A 19,077-nucleotide genomic window follows, 5' to 3' on the forward strand; every position below is an offset into this window, starting at 1 on the left:
GTACATTTTAACTGCATTTAGGATAATGGGTGGCCATTTCTAAGTAGATGGGGAAAATGCCATCTCAAAACCAGTATGTTTTGGCAGTGCAAGGTTAATGGTTGGACTCGATCTTATTCCAACCAAAATGATTCTATGATCCTACATTTATCAGCAGGAGGTAATGTAGAAGAGAGAGGATGTGGCAACTGATGAGATGTCACAGCATGTTCAAGGGAAGACAGGTCTTACTCACCAATTCACCATTTTCTCTTAATTGAATGTCAGAGGACTTCACATGAGTTAGAGGCAGTATTGAGAGAACTTGCAGCCTAGGAATTTAGAACACTAGTTTTGAACAGATGGAAGAAGCTTACTCATACTTGTGGAAAAATGTCTAGATGATTTTCATTATTTTTATGCAATACAAGCTAAAGGTGGATATTGAAAGTACTAATTATTGATTTGAGGAAGAAGTTTATGAACTTACAAAGTTCTGTTAAGCCTTAGGTCAAGTGCCTCACTGCTTGTTTATGCTCTGATTTAAGTTTATGTGTATGTCCTCCATAGTCAATTGAAAAAAACCAACCCACACAACAAGAAACAAACAAAAACAAGCAGCAGTGTAGAGAGTCATTAGAACTGAGTCCAGATGCATATTATTTTTCTGTGTTCTGTAGAAATAGTCATGAGCATCTCACGCTGATGCCAGAAAATTCTGAAGAAAAATTCATGGGAAAATTTTATTTTCTCTTTTACAGAGATCTGAAAAGGAAAAGCAACCAAGTTCAGAACTGCAAGGCCAAAATTGAATTACTTGGAACTTATGATCCACAGAAACAACTTATCATTGAGGATCCGTACTATGTATGTGTAAGAAATTTTTGGGTGGCTTGATTAAAAATTGTTTATGTATTGTATATAATCTTTCCAGATCACACAGTTGACATGTGACATATAATATGATGTTATATAAAGCCATGTGTAAACATAATTTTTAAAAGGACTCACCAAAATGATACAAATTATTGGGATAGCAAAGGAAGACTTGTCTTTATGCTTAAAACAATTACTGAAATTTAAATAATGCAGTGCAGCTATATTTTCAATATTGGGTGAAGCCCTGGTTGGTCCGCCACCTTGCAAAGAGCATGTAATCAGGAAAGACAGAGGTAAAGACATGGACAGACATGGTCAAAGAAATTGAATAATATCGGCCAAGAACAACCAATTAGATTAACCTGATCCAGTTGAAGATGTCCCTGCTCATTGCAGGGGCGTTGGACTAGATGGCCTCTAAAGGTCCATTTCAACCCAGACTATTCTATGATTAAGATTCTTCATTTTAGGAAAGAAACGTGGGTCAGGATACAGTAGGGTCCTATAAAATATCTGTATCATGGGAGAAGGTGAATGAGGAGTTGCTGTTCATTGCCCAAGAAGTAGAGAATATCAAATAGCATTATGGGAAGCGGGTTCAAAAGAAAGTTGTTTTTTTCCACATGGTGCTTCATTTAAACTGAAACTCAACATGACAGGTTACTGTGAATGTAAAGCAAAACAGAAAAGGCTTTTAAGGGGTCAAAAAGGGAATGGAAGAAATATGTGAAGGGAAGTTCATCCAGGACTGTTAAAGTCACAGTGTTCGGCTGTGAAAGTTCCTGAGCTGCAGATAGTTTTTGCATGTTTCTCCCTAATTTTGACTATCTCCAAGTTCTTGTACTGTTCTTATTCTTCCCTAATATCAGTTATTTGCCGTTGTTGACAACAAGGAACTAGTTTGCAAAAGTTTTTTTTGTTTAAGACAGTATTGCTGTTCTTACATTCTTTTTCCTGTGTTCTTTTCTAGGGGAATGAAAAGGACTTTGAAACTGTTTACGAGCAGTGTGTTAGATGCTGTAAAGCATTTTTGGAGAAGCCTCATTAATGCTTCATCATTTTATTTCTAAAATAAAATAATTAGCTTCTCCTGGAATATGTAAAGTTTACTTGATTGATGTATTTAAACTGTAATTACACCTCTGTAGGTTCAAAAGTTTTTCAGTTTAATTTTATATTGTAGCTTTTCTGTCACCTAAGTAAAAATATAGAAAGGTTTTAATTTGACTAGATGATCAACTATTTTGTCACACATCAAAGTAATAATAAAATATATCATTCAGAATAAATCTATCTGTAAACTCTTCTGGTGCTTTCTCACAAGCACTGCAAAAGTAATGTCTTGCTTCTTTATGTGCTATAGTAACTAAACTGAGGTTTTCTCATTGTGCCCTTAGTGAGTAAATTTAAATCAACTTTCAATGGGAGTCTGCAAGATAATAGTTCATGTGTGATAACTTGGGCATGTCGTCCTGGTGTCCAGGCAGCCTTTGGGCAGAAACTGGTTGGCATTGAGCCTGCCCCTGGACAGACGTTGCTATTAGCACTATTTCAAAGCTTAAGCAAGCAAAACCTCTATGCGTGTCATCAGGAGCCTGTGAAAATGGGTTTTATATCAGTTTAAATGTTCAATTATTGAAAGAAGAAATAATTTTTGTTCTAGTAGATTTTTATAGTAGTTAAGATGAACTCAAGTTCAGAAATAGTGATTTACATTAATAGGACTTCTCTGGATAGTCTTGGTCTTGTGGTCAACTCCCAGCACGCTGGTACAAGTACATGTAATGTAGCATTTACTTTGAGGACAAAACAGCTTTAAAGTCTAGATGTGAGATATACATTGTGTATCTCATAGTAATATACTCAAATCCATGCAATGGATTGCCTGTGGAAAGTGTTCTCTGAGACTATAGTTCAACATGAAGACAGGCCATCTGTAATATAATATGAAGTTAACAGAAGGCCCGGAAGTAGAAGGTTCTGCTTTTGGACAAAAATTGGATGCTTTGTAAAATTCTATGCCTGTTTGTCTGAACATCACCTTTCATTTCTGCCTTAGAAATGTCATTGTACTGAGATCAGTAATGTCACTGATACCATGATAATTTTCATATTTTGAATAATACCACCATTGGTATGGACTAGTATTACTATATTATCTGTAAAACTGGATCTGCACAATGTGTTTTCTTATTTATTTAGCCTTGATTTTGCCTCTGTTTGCCTTCCAGACTAATTGAGTAGCCTCTGTATTTGTTACCCACTCTCCCTTCTGGGAGAGGGATGCATTTTGGTAGAGGACCCTGTTACTCCTGGGAAGGGAGGAATCCTGGTGTCATGGTGTATGTGCTGCAGCCTTGCATGATGGGGACTCTTGCTGTAAGACAGCTGTGTTTGTGTTAATGAGGTTTCCATTTTGTGCTAAAATTTCAATCAGATATGAAACTTGAGAACCTGCTTAAAAAAAGGCAAGTGGTAGATGGAACACTTAAATAGAGAAATTAGGGTCTTAGCGCATTATTGCAGTACCAATAGTTTTGACTTTAGAAGAACAAAGCTGGAATTTGCAAGTTAATAGCAGTTTCACTTCAGGGACAGAGTAATATGTATAATACTTCAGGTCAGATCAAGCACTGACTCTGGCAAAAAAAAATCCATTTCTTTTCTGAATGCTTTAACAAACTAAATGAGGGGAAATGATGGGCTTTTAGGGACAAACCATCTTAAATGTGGTTTTATGGACTAACCTCAGAAGTGGAAGTATTTAGGTGTAATCTAATGTTATTCTCTGCCAGAGTGACCATTTAAAATATTCCAGTGAAAGCAAAATAACTCAGGAGATTGAGAACACTGTTGTTTGAGCTTTCCCATTCATGGCTGAGTAGGAGTTGAACACATGATTTCCTACGTATTAAAGTCAAGATTTAAAAGTCTTAAATCCTTATCTTTGAGCTGCTGGAGTAACAGAAAGGAGATTAAAGGGTATTGTTGTTTACCTTCACGAGGCTTAGGACTCTTCCTGTAAAGTGATACCAAGTCAAAACTATTTGTGTTAAAATCGGTTCAGATTTTAAAAGTTTGAGCCTTGAGGTATATTTTCAGCAAGTAATCTATTGGCTAAATAATTCACCAGCTCTACTAGAAGGAAAAAGCTGATTAGTTGATTTCAGAGTTTCTTTTGGAGGAGGGTAAGGAGAGCACCATGGTATTTTAAAGGAATTTGTAGAATACAAGGATATAGAACAGGAATTGCCTTCAGGAAGGACAGTTGCACAGTACCGTTGTTTAGGTTCCAAGAGAAACTGTGAACATAGGATTAATATGCAAATCGTGCATCATACAGATGACTGAGCTCTTACAGGTTTAACATACCACTCATGAAAAATATGAAGTTGAATGAAAAAAATACAAAACAGGGTCCTTCTTCCTCCTCTCCCCACCATGGCTTGTTTTAGTTTAGGTAGTAAACTTATTTCCAAGAGTAAATAAATAAATAAATAAAAATCTGCTCTAGTATAGTTAGTTGTATCTTCTGTCAAAGCATGCTGATTTCTGTAAAATCTAGTGAAAGCTTCCATGGGATTGTTTGTATTCATTTTTAAGTCATTAAATAAATAAGTATTTTTCTCTTACAAGGAAATTTTCTAGAAAGTTGTATTCACCCATATTTTAGGTTCCCTACTATAAAGATTTATACTAATTTAAACTCCCATGCTAAGTAATATGCTGTGACCTGACTTCAGTCAGCGGAACCACAGAGAAGCACAGAGTTCCAGCCATGTGTTTGCTGCACATCAGCAGCCAAGTGAAACCTGCAGCAGTAGATTGCATTAATTACCAGGTTTTTAGTGTGAATGTATTACTTCTGTTGAGAAATAAAACTTTAACATTTAATGATCACTGAAAGCAATGACAAAATATGTATTTCTTCCTTTCTAAATACAACCATGTTCTAGGATGAGGTTTTGTACTTCTGCCATTTTTTTTTTCTTTTTTGCTTGTAAAGAACTAGATGCTGAAGGCTCTTAAGGGTGAATTTCAAGAATCCCAGCTCCTACCTTTCATATTTCTCAAAGCAAGGAGGAATATGTTTGGTTTTGCTTTGACATTTTGTGTTTGAATTGAAGATACAGTGAAAGCCCAATGCCAGTATTAAGAGAACAGTACCTGAAGTTCATCTACAGATCACACATAATAACTTTCTTTCTGTTTGAGCCATTTTATTATGACCAGTGGATTTAAATCTGATTTAAGGAAGAAAGGGAAATGTGTATCAAGGCTTCCTGAGTAAGTGCTCGCCAACTCAAAAGTTCTGTGGTACTAAAACGATTTATTGGACACTTCCTCATCATATAATCTTGCTGTATGATTAACAGACTGCAGATTTTTTGAGGAAAAACAAACAAAAACCACCAAACATTTGTCATAAAGATTCTAATTTAAAATGCTACAGAGACTTGGAGCGGCTTTGTGGTCTGGGCATTTTGCAGGACTGGAACACAGAGATCTGTCCATCCTCACAAATCCGCAGAGAATGTCCAAACTGCTGGACTTTTCTGAGGTGGGTGGACCTTTCTTTCTTACTGTACCAAACTTACTGGAAAGAGTTTTAAGTGTGGATATATGATAGTAGCTACCAGAAGATAGCTTGTTTATCAAATTCTGGATGCAGTGCACAGAAAGCAAACTGAGGACAACTTAATACCAAACACTTTATTACTTATGCTTGTTATTTACAGTATTTACATATTGCACGTTCGCTGGAATGTTTGATACATTTATTATATAAAGTAAATTAATGGCAGCTTGTGTTTGTGTACAAAATCCATGCTCCACTGTCCAAAAAAATGTGTATACTTGGAATTACATTCCTGTTTGTCATGCAATTTTACTCCTAGGGTACAATGTGACCCCAATGCAAGTCTGTTTTAACCAAACTTTTAAAAATTGCATAAGCGTGAAGGATATCAAGTGACCACAACTACTGTGGAGCAGATCTTTAGTAGTTCTAGATATACAAACAAACATTCCTTAAAATTGTAGAATTAAGCAACAGAACAACAATTTTCTTGGTGAAATATTTGTGTTTACATATTTTTGGCAGCATTACACATCAGTTGTGTGTTTTTAAATACGGAGCATTAAGTACTACTGGCAGTTATGCTACTGTAAAGAATGTCAATCTGCAAACTGTTGACAACATACAAAATGCATGTTAAAAGAATTATGGGAAGTAGTCTGTCAATCTGCAAAAATAAATCTCTTGTTCACAATGGAATATGTTATAAAGGTAATAAGTTATATTTCCCTGTTGGTTTCCAAGGCACTTCTCTTGGTTCTTGGTGTTTCTTTTCATGGTGATAACATCTGGTGGATTAAAAGAAAGTAGAAAATTGTGTTTCATTATTTTATATTTGCATACATGTGTTTAACAATGTATTTATCATATTGAAAAGAGTAAATAAAACTCGAGAAGTCAGTGGCATCTTTGAAGAAATCCAGTTGTACATTTCTGACATAGCTCAGTTTGCTTTCCATCAGCCTGAGTGCTAAATTAGTGCTTTGTTTGTTCATCAAGTCTGAAATTTTGTAAATTGTCCCTTTTCATGGTGGTTCAATTTAGCTTGACAGATTTGGAAAATACAGTTATATTCAAAATGTGCTCAGAGGTATGTTCAGCCTGTTCTACAAGTGCATCTGTGAAATCAAAATGTGAATAAACCTCAAGGACAGTATTAACAGATTGCAAATTTCTGTCTTAATGTCTTGGTGTCAGGAAGCTGTTGATACTATGTCCACTAATATAAATCTGCCAAAGTAAGGTCTGAAGGATCTAGGAAGGACTTGATATTTCATTGGGTCTGTTCGTTAAGAAACTTGGACTCATAAACAAGAAAGAACTAGAAGTAACTCTGAAATTTGGTCATTTCTATAGCCCCTGGGACCTGGGAACACTGAGGCAACACAAACTGAGTAGGAGTTGCAATGGTTCAACTTGCTGCCTATTCTATTAACTCTTCCCAGGATCGGTACTTGGAATGAAAACAAAGCCATTTCTGTGACACTGGTATCAAAATCACTCATACAAAATTATAGGTTTCCACATTGCTTATTTACAAATCTAGAAATCCGTCCTCTCTCCAGTAACTTCTGAGTTGGCTACAACCACATTTTCTAGACAGGTGACCACTGAATGCTGCAAGTCTGCCTAGTTTCATGTGTTTCTAAGACGACCTGTTAATGCCCTTATTTTGAAGTAAAAAAAGGCACTGTGTCTTAGTAGCAAACAGGAGCTGGCATGGGTTAAAGACGCTGCTCTCACAGGTGAACAGATTGAGCTGAAGCTTGTGTGTCTTGTGGACACCAGAAGTCCAGGTGGGAGATAAAAAACAGTGGGTTGTCTGATACTGGAGTTCTGCTGATGTCATTTTTCACAGTTAAAACTTACATATATTCAGACAAACAATATTAATTGGTCTCATGATCAGTGTAAATTAAATTATCTTGATATGTTGAGTTTCTACATTTTCTACTCTATAATTCATAATAGAATCATTTTAATGCAAAGAGGGATTTCTGACCAGGGGTATGTAGCGATACAAGGACTAATGGCTTTAAACTGAAAAAGGGTAGATTTAGATTATATAGAAGGAAGAAATTCTTCCCCATGAGGGTGGTGAGGCACTGGAACAGGCTGCCTGGAAAAGTTGTGCATACTCCATTTTTGGAAGTGTTCAAGGTCAAGCTGGATGAGGCTTTGAGCAACCTGGTCTAGTGGAGGGTTTCCCTGCCCATGGCAGGGGGCTTGGAACTAGATGAGCTTTAATGTCCCTTCCAACCCAAACCATTCTATGAAGATCAGTCGGACTTGACATAATCCACTGGAAATCAAGCTAATGGTGCCTAAAGAAATACTTGTTAGTAGTATTTAAACATTTAGTTTTGCAGTTTTTTAAAACCATTAGGAAATGTAGTAATGTTACAGAAAAGCTTCATGTCATCTATGTTTTTCCTAGCTTTGCAGATAGGACAAATAGTTTGGTTTTTTTTTTTTTTAATTTATTATCCTTCCTTAGGGGGGAAAGTGGTATACATTTTCCTTGTCTTGCCTTTTCATCTAGCTTATTTTCTGTATGTGTGCCTCTTCTGTATCCTGTTTAGGCCGTGATGTTTAAAAACAAATTAACGTGCTTTCGGTCTGATCAGTTTATGGTACAACTGACAATTTAATGAATATTTTTTTCATTACTAATACTAATGGGGATATGCAGCTCACTAAGGGTGACAAAGTGGAATTGGATAAGATGCCTATTTGTCATCTATACCTGTTTTTGTATGGATATCTGATCAAAAGCTGTGGGTTTTAGATTCCCAGTGCTCAGCTACATTGCAGGTTTTGAAATCCGTAGCGTTTTCAGAAGCCCTTGTAAAGGCCCTAGGTTTTTAGCACTGATCCATCTGTTGTCCTTAGTCCTTGAATTACTGCTTAGGGTACAGGGAGGTTTTTAAGCATAACCTTCTGAGATCAGTGTTGGTCTCTGTAGCAAACACTTAAAGAACAGGCAGTGGAAAAGGGAGGGCACCAACAGTGGCACCTGTTCAAACAAAACCAGTAAAATCTGTATGACTGCAGCCAAAGTGATTGTGACAAATGCTGTCAAAGAGGACAGATTTTTCTTTTCCAAATTCATCACCATCTGCCACAGGAAATCCACAAAGTCTGAATTGGGAACTTCAGGTGAAGACTTCAGGAATCTTGTTCCTGACATTTTTTACCTGCTGCAGGTACAGACAACGTAACAGTTGTTGGATGTATGTGCATGGGGTGTGGAGAAAAGCAAGTATGGAGTATGTATGGGAACTGTTGTGAAACTGTGAGGAAAACAAGGCTGAAGGACAAAAAGAAAGGACCATCAAGGACAGGACTCCGGCATAGCTGTGTTAAACATGAGAAGGAGAAGGTGCTGCAGAACAGAACCAGTCAGAGATGGTGCTGCTGGTGACCAGGGAACACAGCCCGGGCTGCTGATTGGAAAAAAAGGACTACTGAGCAATGTGGTAATGCAGAAATGCTGCCCTGCCTTCACTCCTGCCATCTCAACCAGTAAAAAGGCTGTTAGTGGGGCCCTGCAGTGCCCCACTAATTTCTTGGGTGGGCAAAATGTGAACATACACTAAAAAAAGAGAAAAGATGGAGCCCAGTTACATATGTGTAGGATAAATGAGAAAAGGTGAAGGCTCCATAAGGCGCAGTGTATCACACACCCCTTGGGTGTGTAAGAGATGCATAGTTCCTGTTTTCATGTCTTATTTTCTTGTTTGATCTTAGCACTGAGTTTCAATGTATTTTGTGCTTCAAAACTATGATAGTCCAAAATGCATTTTAAGTACAAATAAAAAATCTAGCCTTTTTTTTTTCTTACCCCCAAATCGATCTCTAAACATGGACAGATGTCCATGGATCTGAAAAATAGATCAAAACAACTAATTTGCCAAAGTATCAAAAAGCAAAAATTCATCTAAAGCCCAGCCCACTCATAAGCCTCCAATGGAACAAAAATCAGCTACCAAGTAAAACATGAAATCTAGTTGAGGGGGAGGAGGGAGGGGAAAGTATGTGTCGATAATTAAGAATGTTAATATAAACAGTCAAATTCTACTTGTGAATTTAGACCTTTGTGGAGTAGTATCATGGAAGAAATTTTTGTTATCTAATATTCAGGATTTAATCTGAGCTTTAGAGCTCAGGCAGAAACCAGAAGTGTTTACCTACTGCCTAAATAAACTCTTTGTACACTGGAGAGCCATCTTAAGTAAGAAATGGCTTTGAATTCTTGTTAAGTGGTACGATGTTCAAAACTTTACAACTTCTTGCAAACACCTTGGACTACAGATAGGTATACACTTTGTGAAGGAAAAGGTTGATTGGGTAAGTGGAAAAACCACAAAGAAAACCATTTTCTGCAGCTCAGTCTGTGAAATGATAAAAGCAAATAAAGGCTGCATTGTACTTTTCTGTGAGAGGGGATGTCTTACCCACACAAATTGAACTGATGCTGTGGAAAAGTTGAGGAGGAAGGATGCTTAATTGTATGGAGCCACTTGTGGATCTCACGACACACATGGCAGAGAACAGCCTTGCTTCCTACTGACAGAAGTTGCTCAAGAGTGCTGATACTAGTAATGATTTGTGTCTGTGTGGAATAACAAGTGGAGGCTTGTTACTTTGAAACATGCCTCCTAGTTGGGCAAAGGAGTTATTTGACAGAATGAGATGGACTTGGAATCCCATCTTGAGAGGTGAACCACTTTAGTTACTCTTCCTTCGTACCGTGAGTTTGTGTTTCCATGAGAGGATGTAATGATACAGATTTAAACTCTCTAAGGAAAGGGAGAAAAAGAATTCTCTGATGTATCTGCTTATTAGTACTGGTAATAACATTATTCAGCTATCTTTTTCAGGTGAATATCATTATATAATAACTAATTTGTTTCTGGATTTTACAGGTGACAGGTTGAATCCCTGGCATTTCTTCTAGTTAGATCAAAGGATTTACCTATTTACTAACTTTTATTTTTCGTAATGCTATATGCAGTTGTTTCAATGATTCCATCACTGAACACACAATGTATGCGTAAGATTCTGCTCCATGGCTGCATGTTTCAAATTAAGACAAGTATTGCAACAGTTACTGGACAGTCTGCATTGAAATTGGGCTAGTTTAGGTTTATTTTATGAAGTCAGGCAGAAAATACTTAAAGAAATGCAGAGGAATTTAGTATAAAGTCAGGATGTTGAATTATATCTAATGATTTAGAATCTTACCTCTGCCTTGCCATTAGAAAAGTCTTTTCTAATGTCTAGCTAGAATCCTTGCAAAGTTAAACACATTATGTCTTGTTTATTCACACTAGACAGAAAGAATAGCTTGTAGCCACTTTTTATGAAATGGAATATCTCCATCATGTTTTCCTGCAGTTGTCTTTTCCTTAAATAATCCAAATTTTTTTTTTCAAGTTTTTTTCAAGTGTGACATGGTAGACATGCAGTGATCCACTACAACCCCTACATCTTCTACAGACTTGTCTAGTTATTCACATTTCTGCAGTTGATCACTCCTGCATGACAGTAATTCTTCTCTTTCCTTGAAATTTTATCCCAGTTTTAGACTATTCAGCTAATTTCTCAAGCTTATTTTCAATTTCAAAATTTTACTCTGTCATGGTTCCTTTTCCTACACTGCTGTCATCCATAAATATACTGTCTTCTCTTACCCAAGTTATTAATTAAAATATTGAACAATACCATACCCAAATGAAGCTATGTGACTCTGCTCAACATATTTTTCCAGTTTGACAGTGAAGCACTAATAACTTATTTGTATTTTTTTTCAGCCATTTTTACATTTATCTTGATCACATTTCCCTAGTTTGCTTGTGAGAATGCCAGGTAAACCAATGTCAATGCTTTAAAAAAATAAACTAAGATGCTTAACATTTATTGCTTTGTTTCACTGACTCCACGTGATGTGTATTTTGTCACAGAGTTAAAATATCTTGCTTTGACAGCATTTGTTTGGCTGCTTTTTGGTGCATAGTGAAATTCCCAAAGTATTTGCGGGAATTAGAGGTACATCTTAGGTAAAAAAGGAGCAAATAAGCCCCCAGACATGAGAGGTGAACACTATGAATATCCCAAGAAATCTGAATAGCTTAAAGTTAGTTTAGCAGTGCTACTAATAATACATTTTAATTGAATTACTATAAAAGCACCTGCAACCTATCTGCATCTATAAAGCTTTCATGTGTATAGCTATGTATACATTAACTCATACCAAAATGTACACCATAGATGTACAGCTGCACACACAAAAGGGCTGCTGCTGCCAATACCGCCAGTTGTGCACTGAGTCAACTCTTGAAAAATAAGCTACAGCTGTTGTGTTTTGTTCTGTAACAACAAATTCACTCTCTGCTTACTGAATGCTGCTACAAAGAATTCATACCTGATGCACGTGGACTTTCATATAATGACTTCCAGTAGGGGGTACCCTTTATTTATTGCCAGTATTTGTCAGATTAAGCCAGCTACTTCACATACTCTGAAAGGGGAAATACTTCACCCAAAGGACATTTTTTATGACACTGCCATGAATTTTCATGTGTGAAACGCAAAATCCGCCACTTTGCTGTTCAGTAGAGTGTCATTACAGCTACGAAAAGCTTACCTTTATCCTTCCATGCACATCGGGCTTACTGCCAATCGAGTAAGAAGCCTGGCACATCTTTTATAGTCTGTCATGAAAAAAGAGCATAAATAGATTACTAAAGCAACCAATTTTGCTTTTAGAAATAAAAAGTTGTAATGGTGTGCAAATTATTGTAATAAATTCAGTGAACACCATAGTTTGCAACACTATAGCAATGAGCTACTTATGCTTAGAAATGGAGCGTGTAAAAATTCTGTAACTGAGAATGTTGTCTGATGGCACATATAACTCTACGCAACCAGTTTCTGCATACACACTATCTATAAACAAACAGCATGAATGTGCTTGGAGGCTCTCCAAGTGTATGTAAGTATGGAAATTTATACATCTGTGTCTGTGCTTAAAACATCTGAACATGTGGCTGTAGTACTTCCATTCTAGAGGAAGAATAAGCAGAGCTCATCTGTCTTTGAAATCCAGCCCTCAGTGAGCAAGTCTTTGAATTTAAGTAATGCAACTCTGCAATAAATTTTCTTCCTGAAAAAACTGTTCAATTAGACAAATAACATCTCCTAGACATAGGAATGTTACATCCAGCCAAGGTAGGTGATCACATCATACAAACACATTCATAACTGTATCTTAAAACTAGTAAAATTGTTTTTTTCCACAGTAGTCCTATTGTTAGTAGTTCTTATTTTAGGTACCTTCTGCATTTTGATGCATTTGTAATAAAGGGCAGAACCAACAAAAAACTAAATTAATCCAGAGATTTTTTTCTTCTTTTACATGGCAAACTGAAAGCAAATTTTGTGGAAGTTGGTTATGGACAGACGTCAGAGTAGATTACTTTTTAGGTGTCAATGTTACTAGGCTGTACAAAGTGCCAGAAGGTATTCCAACAAAATGCATCTGTACTGGCTACCACTGTGTTACAGCATCATAGATGCTTCTTTGTTGTTTGGTGTTTGAATTTCAATATCGAATGAGCACTATTACCTGAAATCAGGATATAAAAGTAACATCGTACTGCGCATAAAGAATTAAAGCAGGTTGTTTGCCTCATTTTCCTAGAAGAAAGTTACTTTATGGAGATGCTAGTCAGTCCAGTCCAGTGACTGATGTTAATTTTCATTAGTCATTATTTCATTAATGTGTAACTACATCTAACATTTTCTAGAGATGCAATGTTAACAATCCCTAACTCACAGCATAGATATGCTAGAAGTGCTATTCATACAAATTATCCTCCATTATCCATACATTACGTTGAGGGGTATGTCACCAACAATTTTTAGCTTCACAGCTTGGAGTACTCAATTAGCACTGAGTTGAATTACGTTAGTGAGGTGATCCTTATGAAAAAGGTAATACGACCATTTGCTTGTTCAAAACAGACTAGTTATGAACAACTTCCACCTCCATCCATGTAAACAAAACATGATCTGTTTAGCCATTATCTATAAATCCTTATCTTTCCAAGGTATTCTTAATCTGAAGTATTACAAATAGTAAAAAAGTCTACAATTCTTACCAAATATGCTGTTAAAATATATTGGGCTGATATATTTATTAATACTTGAAACTGGGAATCTGTAACTCCTGTTTCTATTTACAGCTCTGTTACTGACCCAGCTGGTTGACCTCAGACAAGTAAAATACAGTGTGCTTCCACTCTGAAAAGGCTGCACTAAAATAGCATCTGCTTACTCAACAGGTCCACCTCAGTATGAATCTGGAGTCACATCTACTGCCTTATAAATGTCCATGTTTGATTTTATTGTTTTTAATTCACTGCGCTGCCAACACTGATGAGATACCACAAGATGCACTTTCTTATTTGTGTTCATCAGTACTTTTTTTTTAGAAAGCCTTAAGAAGCTATGCTTTTGTAATGCACCAAAGACAAGGGTTGCAAAGATTCATTGTCAACGTCACTGGTAGACTGGTAGCTGAACAGTCAAAATATAAAATGTCCATCAAATATGTTTTACATAAATAATCGATGAAAAGGAAATAGCACTACCTGCATTTCTGATCCTATCTTGAATTTGCAGCACTAGAAATTAAATAGAAGTTTGCAAGAGGAGACACGTGTTCCTATGAAAAGCAAACACTTTGGTTTGGCACCAAAGAGGCATCTACAGCAGTAGCTAAGGAATCAGGGTTTACAGCCACCCTGTGCAGTGTATTTGCAATGAAAAGTTGTTTTTTCATTTCCCTCACTGCAATGCTGATCCTGCTCTAGCAATGCTGGAAAGCATACTAAGTGTACTTAGTACATTCTAGAGCATTCAGAATTCTTCATTGCAAGGAACGTATTCTGACATCGTATCACTACTGGCACCCCATTGAGCTATTAAATTTTGGAGTTTGCTGTTGTTTTACCAAAGTCTCTGGTTTTGTCACTTACATGCTGGGATAGTGCAGTCCCTTGTATTGTGATAAAGCCGATGAAAGTGTTTACTACATTTTGGACTAAAGTAGAGTGGACCTGAAATAGAAAGAAAAAATAAGTTAGGAATCAGCTCAGCTCAGAAGAAGAGTTATGCAGTTTATGGTATGCAAGTGAAATGAAGGATACCAATGCAAATTTGAAACATACCTGTTAAATGCTTTAAGAACTTGTCTTTCATCCTCAGATCTCTGGGAACTATTTCTGTTGGTTAGGCAAAAAGAAGAATAGTCACTTTACTGCACTGGAACTATGCTTGCCAAGCGTAGCATGGGGAAAGGGAATTAACTCTGTCCAGCAAACATCACCACTACATCTTGACAGATGCACAGAGGTCAGAAGTCCTTTGCATACAGCAGGCCAAATTGCAAGCATTTGTTTTACATAAGAAGCCACTGTAAAATGCACTGTGAGACACACTGTGATGATGAAACAAGTAGTGTCTGTTAGGTGTGCAGTCATTAGCAATGATGACGATTAGCTAAGAGTCAGATTTTAGCTCTCTATGAATTATATTAAGTTTACCTAGATTTAAATTCTTCAAGAAATTTTAGTTCATGCTTGCTCAGAAATGGCGTGTTCCGCTAACGCTAAGACCCAAAGATATATTCAGGTTTGGTTTTGTGTCTTCTAATTCTCTTATGCAAATGTATCTACTCTTTTGTCACGGGTATTTCACATATTTTTATACAAGCACCATCCTACTGTAATCATGAAACTGAATTGATCTACTTACAGGAATCTTTTTTTCTCCCCCTCTAGCAGTAAATAAAATTCACAGGAAATGATCCCAAGCAAATTGCTCTCTTCTGGCTCCCTGTGTTTGTGGTTTACCGCCTTGCGTTCTGTGTCAGCAGATGGCAAAATGAAACTGGTTTACTGAAATCCATTTTCGCCCTAACCCTCGCTTGTGTCTTCCTGATTTACAGCTATCTTTGATTGCTTTCCGTCACAAACTCTATGCTGATAGCTTAGAGCTGATTGTGTATGATACACTACATGGTGCTTTATTTATCTGGCCATAAATGCCTGAGCAGTCTTTTTCATTCCCCTGGCACCTCTTATCAGATATAAAGCAGAGAGCATTTTCATCCAGATCTGATTCACTTGTGAGGTTAGACACTTCTCGAAAGTCATTCTTCATTTACTTCTAACTTTAGTCAGTGTAAGTAAAATTGACTTTATCATATTTGACCTAATTATGTCATGAAGAGCATTAAAAACACACATGCTTCACTCAGAAATTTCCCATGGGACAGGCTCACTGGGAAAGTGATGCCAAAACTGAAATGAAAGACTCTGAGCAGTAGTTCCTTTTCAGAATTGCTGGGAATAACTCCATTATAATAACAGAATGAAAAAGTCCTGCTTAGGAGTCAGTGACATCACTACCAACTAATCTGCTCTGAAATAGGTTTATTATTTTACATAGGTAACTGTTCAGCACAAATCAGATGTTTCACACGAGCATGCTGAGGTAGGGTGGCCAAAAACTATGCCCGCATTCCACACAGAGATTTATAGTTATGCAGATCAGGGTTCCCTGCTTAGTCTGGCCTCCTTAACTTTTCAACATTTATAAAACAAAATGTTCTCAGTGTGCTGATCTTAAGTGGAACAAAATTGTCTTCCTTTGTATATTCATTAATCATCCAGATGGAGAAGTAACATTTTCATGACAACCACCAACAAATGCAAATCATGAGGACATCTGAATATGAATGAGAATGAAGAAAAGGTACAATGAAGCTTTATGAGATCAATAAAGGCAAAATAAATAGCATACTCGCAAAATGAGAGACAGTTTGCAAAAAGGTGAGTAGGCATCTCCTGGAAAATATTCAGAAAGTCCCCTTCAGTAGGAGGGGTAAGATGAGCAGCAGTAATGCTGTAGGGGTTTGGGAGTGACAGTGTACAGTAAATTAGACATGGCAGCAGGAGAAGCCAAATCAACTTTCAACTGGATGCACAGAAGTGCATCATGAAACTGAGCAGTAACTGTGCATCAGTGTGCGCCTTGGTACAACTGCTTCCGGGCTGCTCCGTGCGAGCCTGCGTGTCCTACAAACCAGCCGAGGCTTCCACTGGAGGCTGGGGAAGAGCGAAGCAAAGGAGCAGGACTGCAGGGGTGTCCCAAAGTAGTCACAGTGTGTACAGTGGCAGAGAAGTACTGTGTTTCATGTCCCTGCTATTTTGTACTCTGGAGTACGAAAGGGACCAACAAGCAGGGCAAAAAGTTTAATGAAGCTGAGCTGTGGGAAAAACTTCTACATGTGAGATCTGTAAGGACATACTGTAGTCCTGCAGGGGAATTCTTGCTATGGTCATTTCCATGAAACACTTAAACCAAGCACATTTCAGAAAGTGGTAAACTCCTAGGAAAAAAAAAAAAAGCATTTTCATCCCTTATTTCTTTGATCTCCGCCCATTTCAGTCTTTTCCCTTATTAATAGGTTTTGTTCAAAGCCAACACACAGGAAGCTGGACTTTCAGTCAAGTACATTATCCACACAGTAAGAGGCTCTGAGATGTGAATCGAGTTTTTCTACTTTTCTACTCCAAATTTGCCGTGGCAGTTTCTGATACCAAAGAGAATCTGTAGGTATTTTGAGTGGTGAATTCTTGATATAAAATTAGTAACCTGATGTGATGTCTGATTCACCAAGGCACCTTATAGAAAAAAAAAAAACAAACACAAAGATCTTCTAAGTCATGCACTGTGACTTACCAACTCTCTGCTCATCCTGGTATCCTCCGTAGTCGGTCACTTCCCTTCGATCCAAGTTATAGTTGTGCTTGGAGAAGTACTGCACCCCACTGTCCTTCTCCAGGTGGTACCTTTTCAGTTCCTGAATGATCTCCATGATGAGATTTAAGAGACTTTGCCTGTCCTTCAAATCTGCAGAGTCAGTTTTCTCTTTGCAATATCCTGCTGAGAGCATTAAGAGCACCAGCCCCAGCAGCCCAGGAGACCTCAGTCCACTCATTGCAGTCTGACCCGAAGGGTGCACAAGCAGGTGAGAAGGACGGATCCGCTGCTGTGGGAGGCCTCCTATTTCACTAGAACAGAAACACGGGGGTGGGTCGGAGGTGGGGAGCCTCACGGGGTTGAAATCGGAAACATTACAGGAGGAAAGCACCGAGACCGCTTCGCAGGTTGCACCACGCGGGAGCCCCGCCCGCTCCGGCAGCCCCGCGGCGGGACCCGGAGCTTTGGGGACGGCCGGGGGAGCGCCCCTCTCCGCCGCCCCGCCCCCGGGGGGAGCCACCCCAGCGCCCGTCCGCCTGTGCCCATGAGGGCCCCGCGGGCGGGCGGGATCCCCTCGCCCTGCGCCTAGCGGAGCAGAACCCCGACTGCGACGGGCCAGCGCCGCGTACCGCCCCGCCCGCGGAGCGCAACCGAGGAGGACAACTTTGCCCCAAGTCTTTTGCTGGAGAGCCAGGCCAGCTGCGCGCCAAGCGGGCACCCACCCCGCCCCCCAGCCCCCTTCGCTGCGGGGCTCCGCGCCGGGACGGGCGGTGCGCGGTTGGGGGCAGCCGTCCGGGGGCAGGGACGGCAACGCCAGCGTTCCCTGTCTGTGTCCTTTTTCCCTCCCAGCTCGGGGAAGGGACGCAGGCGGCCACGGGCACCTCCACAGGGAGCAGCAGGGAGCGGCAGCCAGCCGCGGCGCGGAGCGCTGCCTCATCTCCGGGTCCGCTCTCCTTCGGACGGCTAAATGTCCCCTCCGCTGGCCGCCGGGGTCGGCCGGCCCGCGCACACGCCTGCCCCCCGCTCCCTCTGGCAGCTCTCCCTTGCCAAGTTCGGCGAGCGTCCGGCGGCGTCCGCTTCCCCCGCCGCGGGCTGTCACCGGCGTGTCCCCGCAGTGCCGCCAGCCCCGCCGCACGCAGCGCTTCGGCTCAGCGGGGCGGGAGGGGTGGGGGCGTGGGGAGCGAGACGGGGAGGAAGGAGGGTTGAGGGCCCTTCGCGGCTGCTTTACCTGTGTCTCCGTCCCAGAAGCCGAGGTATCTTCCCCCCGGGAGCCGCTCCCCCGCCTCTCCCCGGACGGCAGCAGCCCGCAAGCAGCGGGGAGTCCAAGTTTTCCGCGGCTGGCCCGCCCGCCCCCCTCCCGTCCCTGCGCTGCCGCCGTATCCACAGACTACTCCATCGCCGCCAGCTCCAGCGCAGCCGCTTATATAGGCTATAGGATGGACATGAGACGGCAGATAGTATCGACTTGGAAGTGGGTGGAAAACAATAAAAGTCCACTTGGCAACCTCGGGAGCGTCGCTGCTTGCACAAGCCCCCCCTTCCCGCCCTCCCTTACCTCCCGCCCCGGTCCCCCCCGTCCCTCCCCCTGGCTCGGCTCTCCCGGGCAGGGCTCAGTCACTGCTTCGCCTCTCTCCGACGTAAAGAGACGGTCCCAAGTGTGTGTGTGTGTGGAGTGGGAGAGGGCGGCGGCGGGAAGATGGGGACGGGGGGGGGGGGGGCGCGCCTCGCCCGAACCTTTAATTAGAAACGCGCTGAGGAGCTTCTGAAATATTGATGGCCTTGGCGCAGCTCCCCATCAGGCGGGT

At 40.0% G+C, this 19,077-nt stretch overlaps 2 protein-coding genes across 5 annotated transcripts in view; one reads left to right on the forward strand and one right to left on the reverse strand.

Moving 5' to 3' along the window:
* ACP1 (acid phosphatase 1) overlaps positions 1–19,077 on the forward strand; it is a 261,957-nt gene that overhangs the window by 16,397 nt on the left and 226,483 nt on the right. The window contains exons 5-6 of one of the 3 annotated variants that reach the window (XM_065833169.2): positions 741–846; positions 1,829–6,355. In XM_065833169.2, coding sequence (XP_065689241.1) covers positions 741–846; positions 1,829–1,906 — 184 coding nt within the window. In that variant the 3' untranslated portion in view covers positions 1,907–6,355. Of the gene's footprint in view, positions 1–740; positions 847–1,828; positions 6,356–19,077 lie in introns of those variants that run through there. The other 2 variants (XM_065833168.2, XM_071807025.1) reach the window with 2 other exon arrangements.
* Positions 6,088–18,633, reverse strand: ALKAL2 (ALK and LTK ligand 2). Of its 2 annotated transcripts, none has more exons than XM_065833167.2 (6): positions 18,501–18,633; positions 17,252–17,583; positions 14,674–14,727; positions 14,482–14,562; positions 12,087–12,153; positions 6,088–6,225 (listed from the first exon to the last, which is right to left on the reverse strand). In XM_065833167.2, exons 2-5 carry the CDS (start codon positions 17,508–17,510, stop codon positions 12,089–12,091), a joined length of 459 nt encoding a protein of 152 aa, XP_065689239.1. In that variant the 5' UTR covers positions 17,511–17,583; positions 18,501–18,633; the 3' UTR covers positions 6,088–6,225; positions 12,087–12,088. The 2 variants fall into 2 exon arrangements, with proteins under 2 accessions (XP_065689239.1, XP_065689238.1); XM_065833166.2 differs by lacking the exon at positions 18,501–18,633 and adding an exon at positions 18,154–18,224.

The sequence above is a fragment of the Patagioenas fasciata genome, chromosome 3 (genome assembly GCF_037038585.1).
Source record: "Patagioenas fasciata isolate bPatFas1 chromosome 3, bPatFas1.hap1, whole genome shotgun sequence".
NCBI lineage: Eukaryota > Metazoa > Chordata > Aves > Columbiformes > Columbidae > Patagioenas > Patagioenas fasciata.

Excerpts from the sequence above, each read along its gene's own strand:
- ALKAL2 (XM_065833166.2), bottom strand. The coding sequence starts at position 18,209 with ATGAGGCAGCGCTCCGCGCCGCGGCTGGCTGCCGCTCCCTGCTGCTCC. Across the intron at positions 17,584-18,153 it reads CCCTGCTGCTCCCTGTGGAG|TGAAATAGGAGGCCTCCCAC; the intron begins GTGCCCGTGGCC and ends TTTCTGTTCTAG. Across the intron at positions 12,154-14,481 it reads GGACTGCACTATCCCAGCAT|ACTATAAAAGATGTGCCAGG; the intron begins GTAAGTGACAAA and ends TTTTCATGACAG.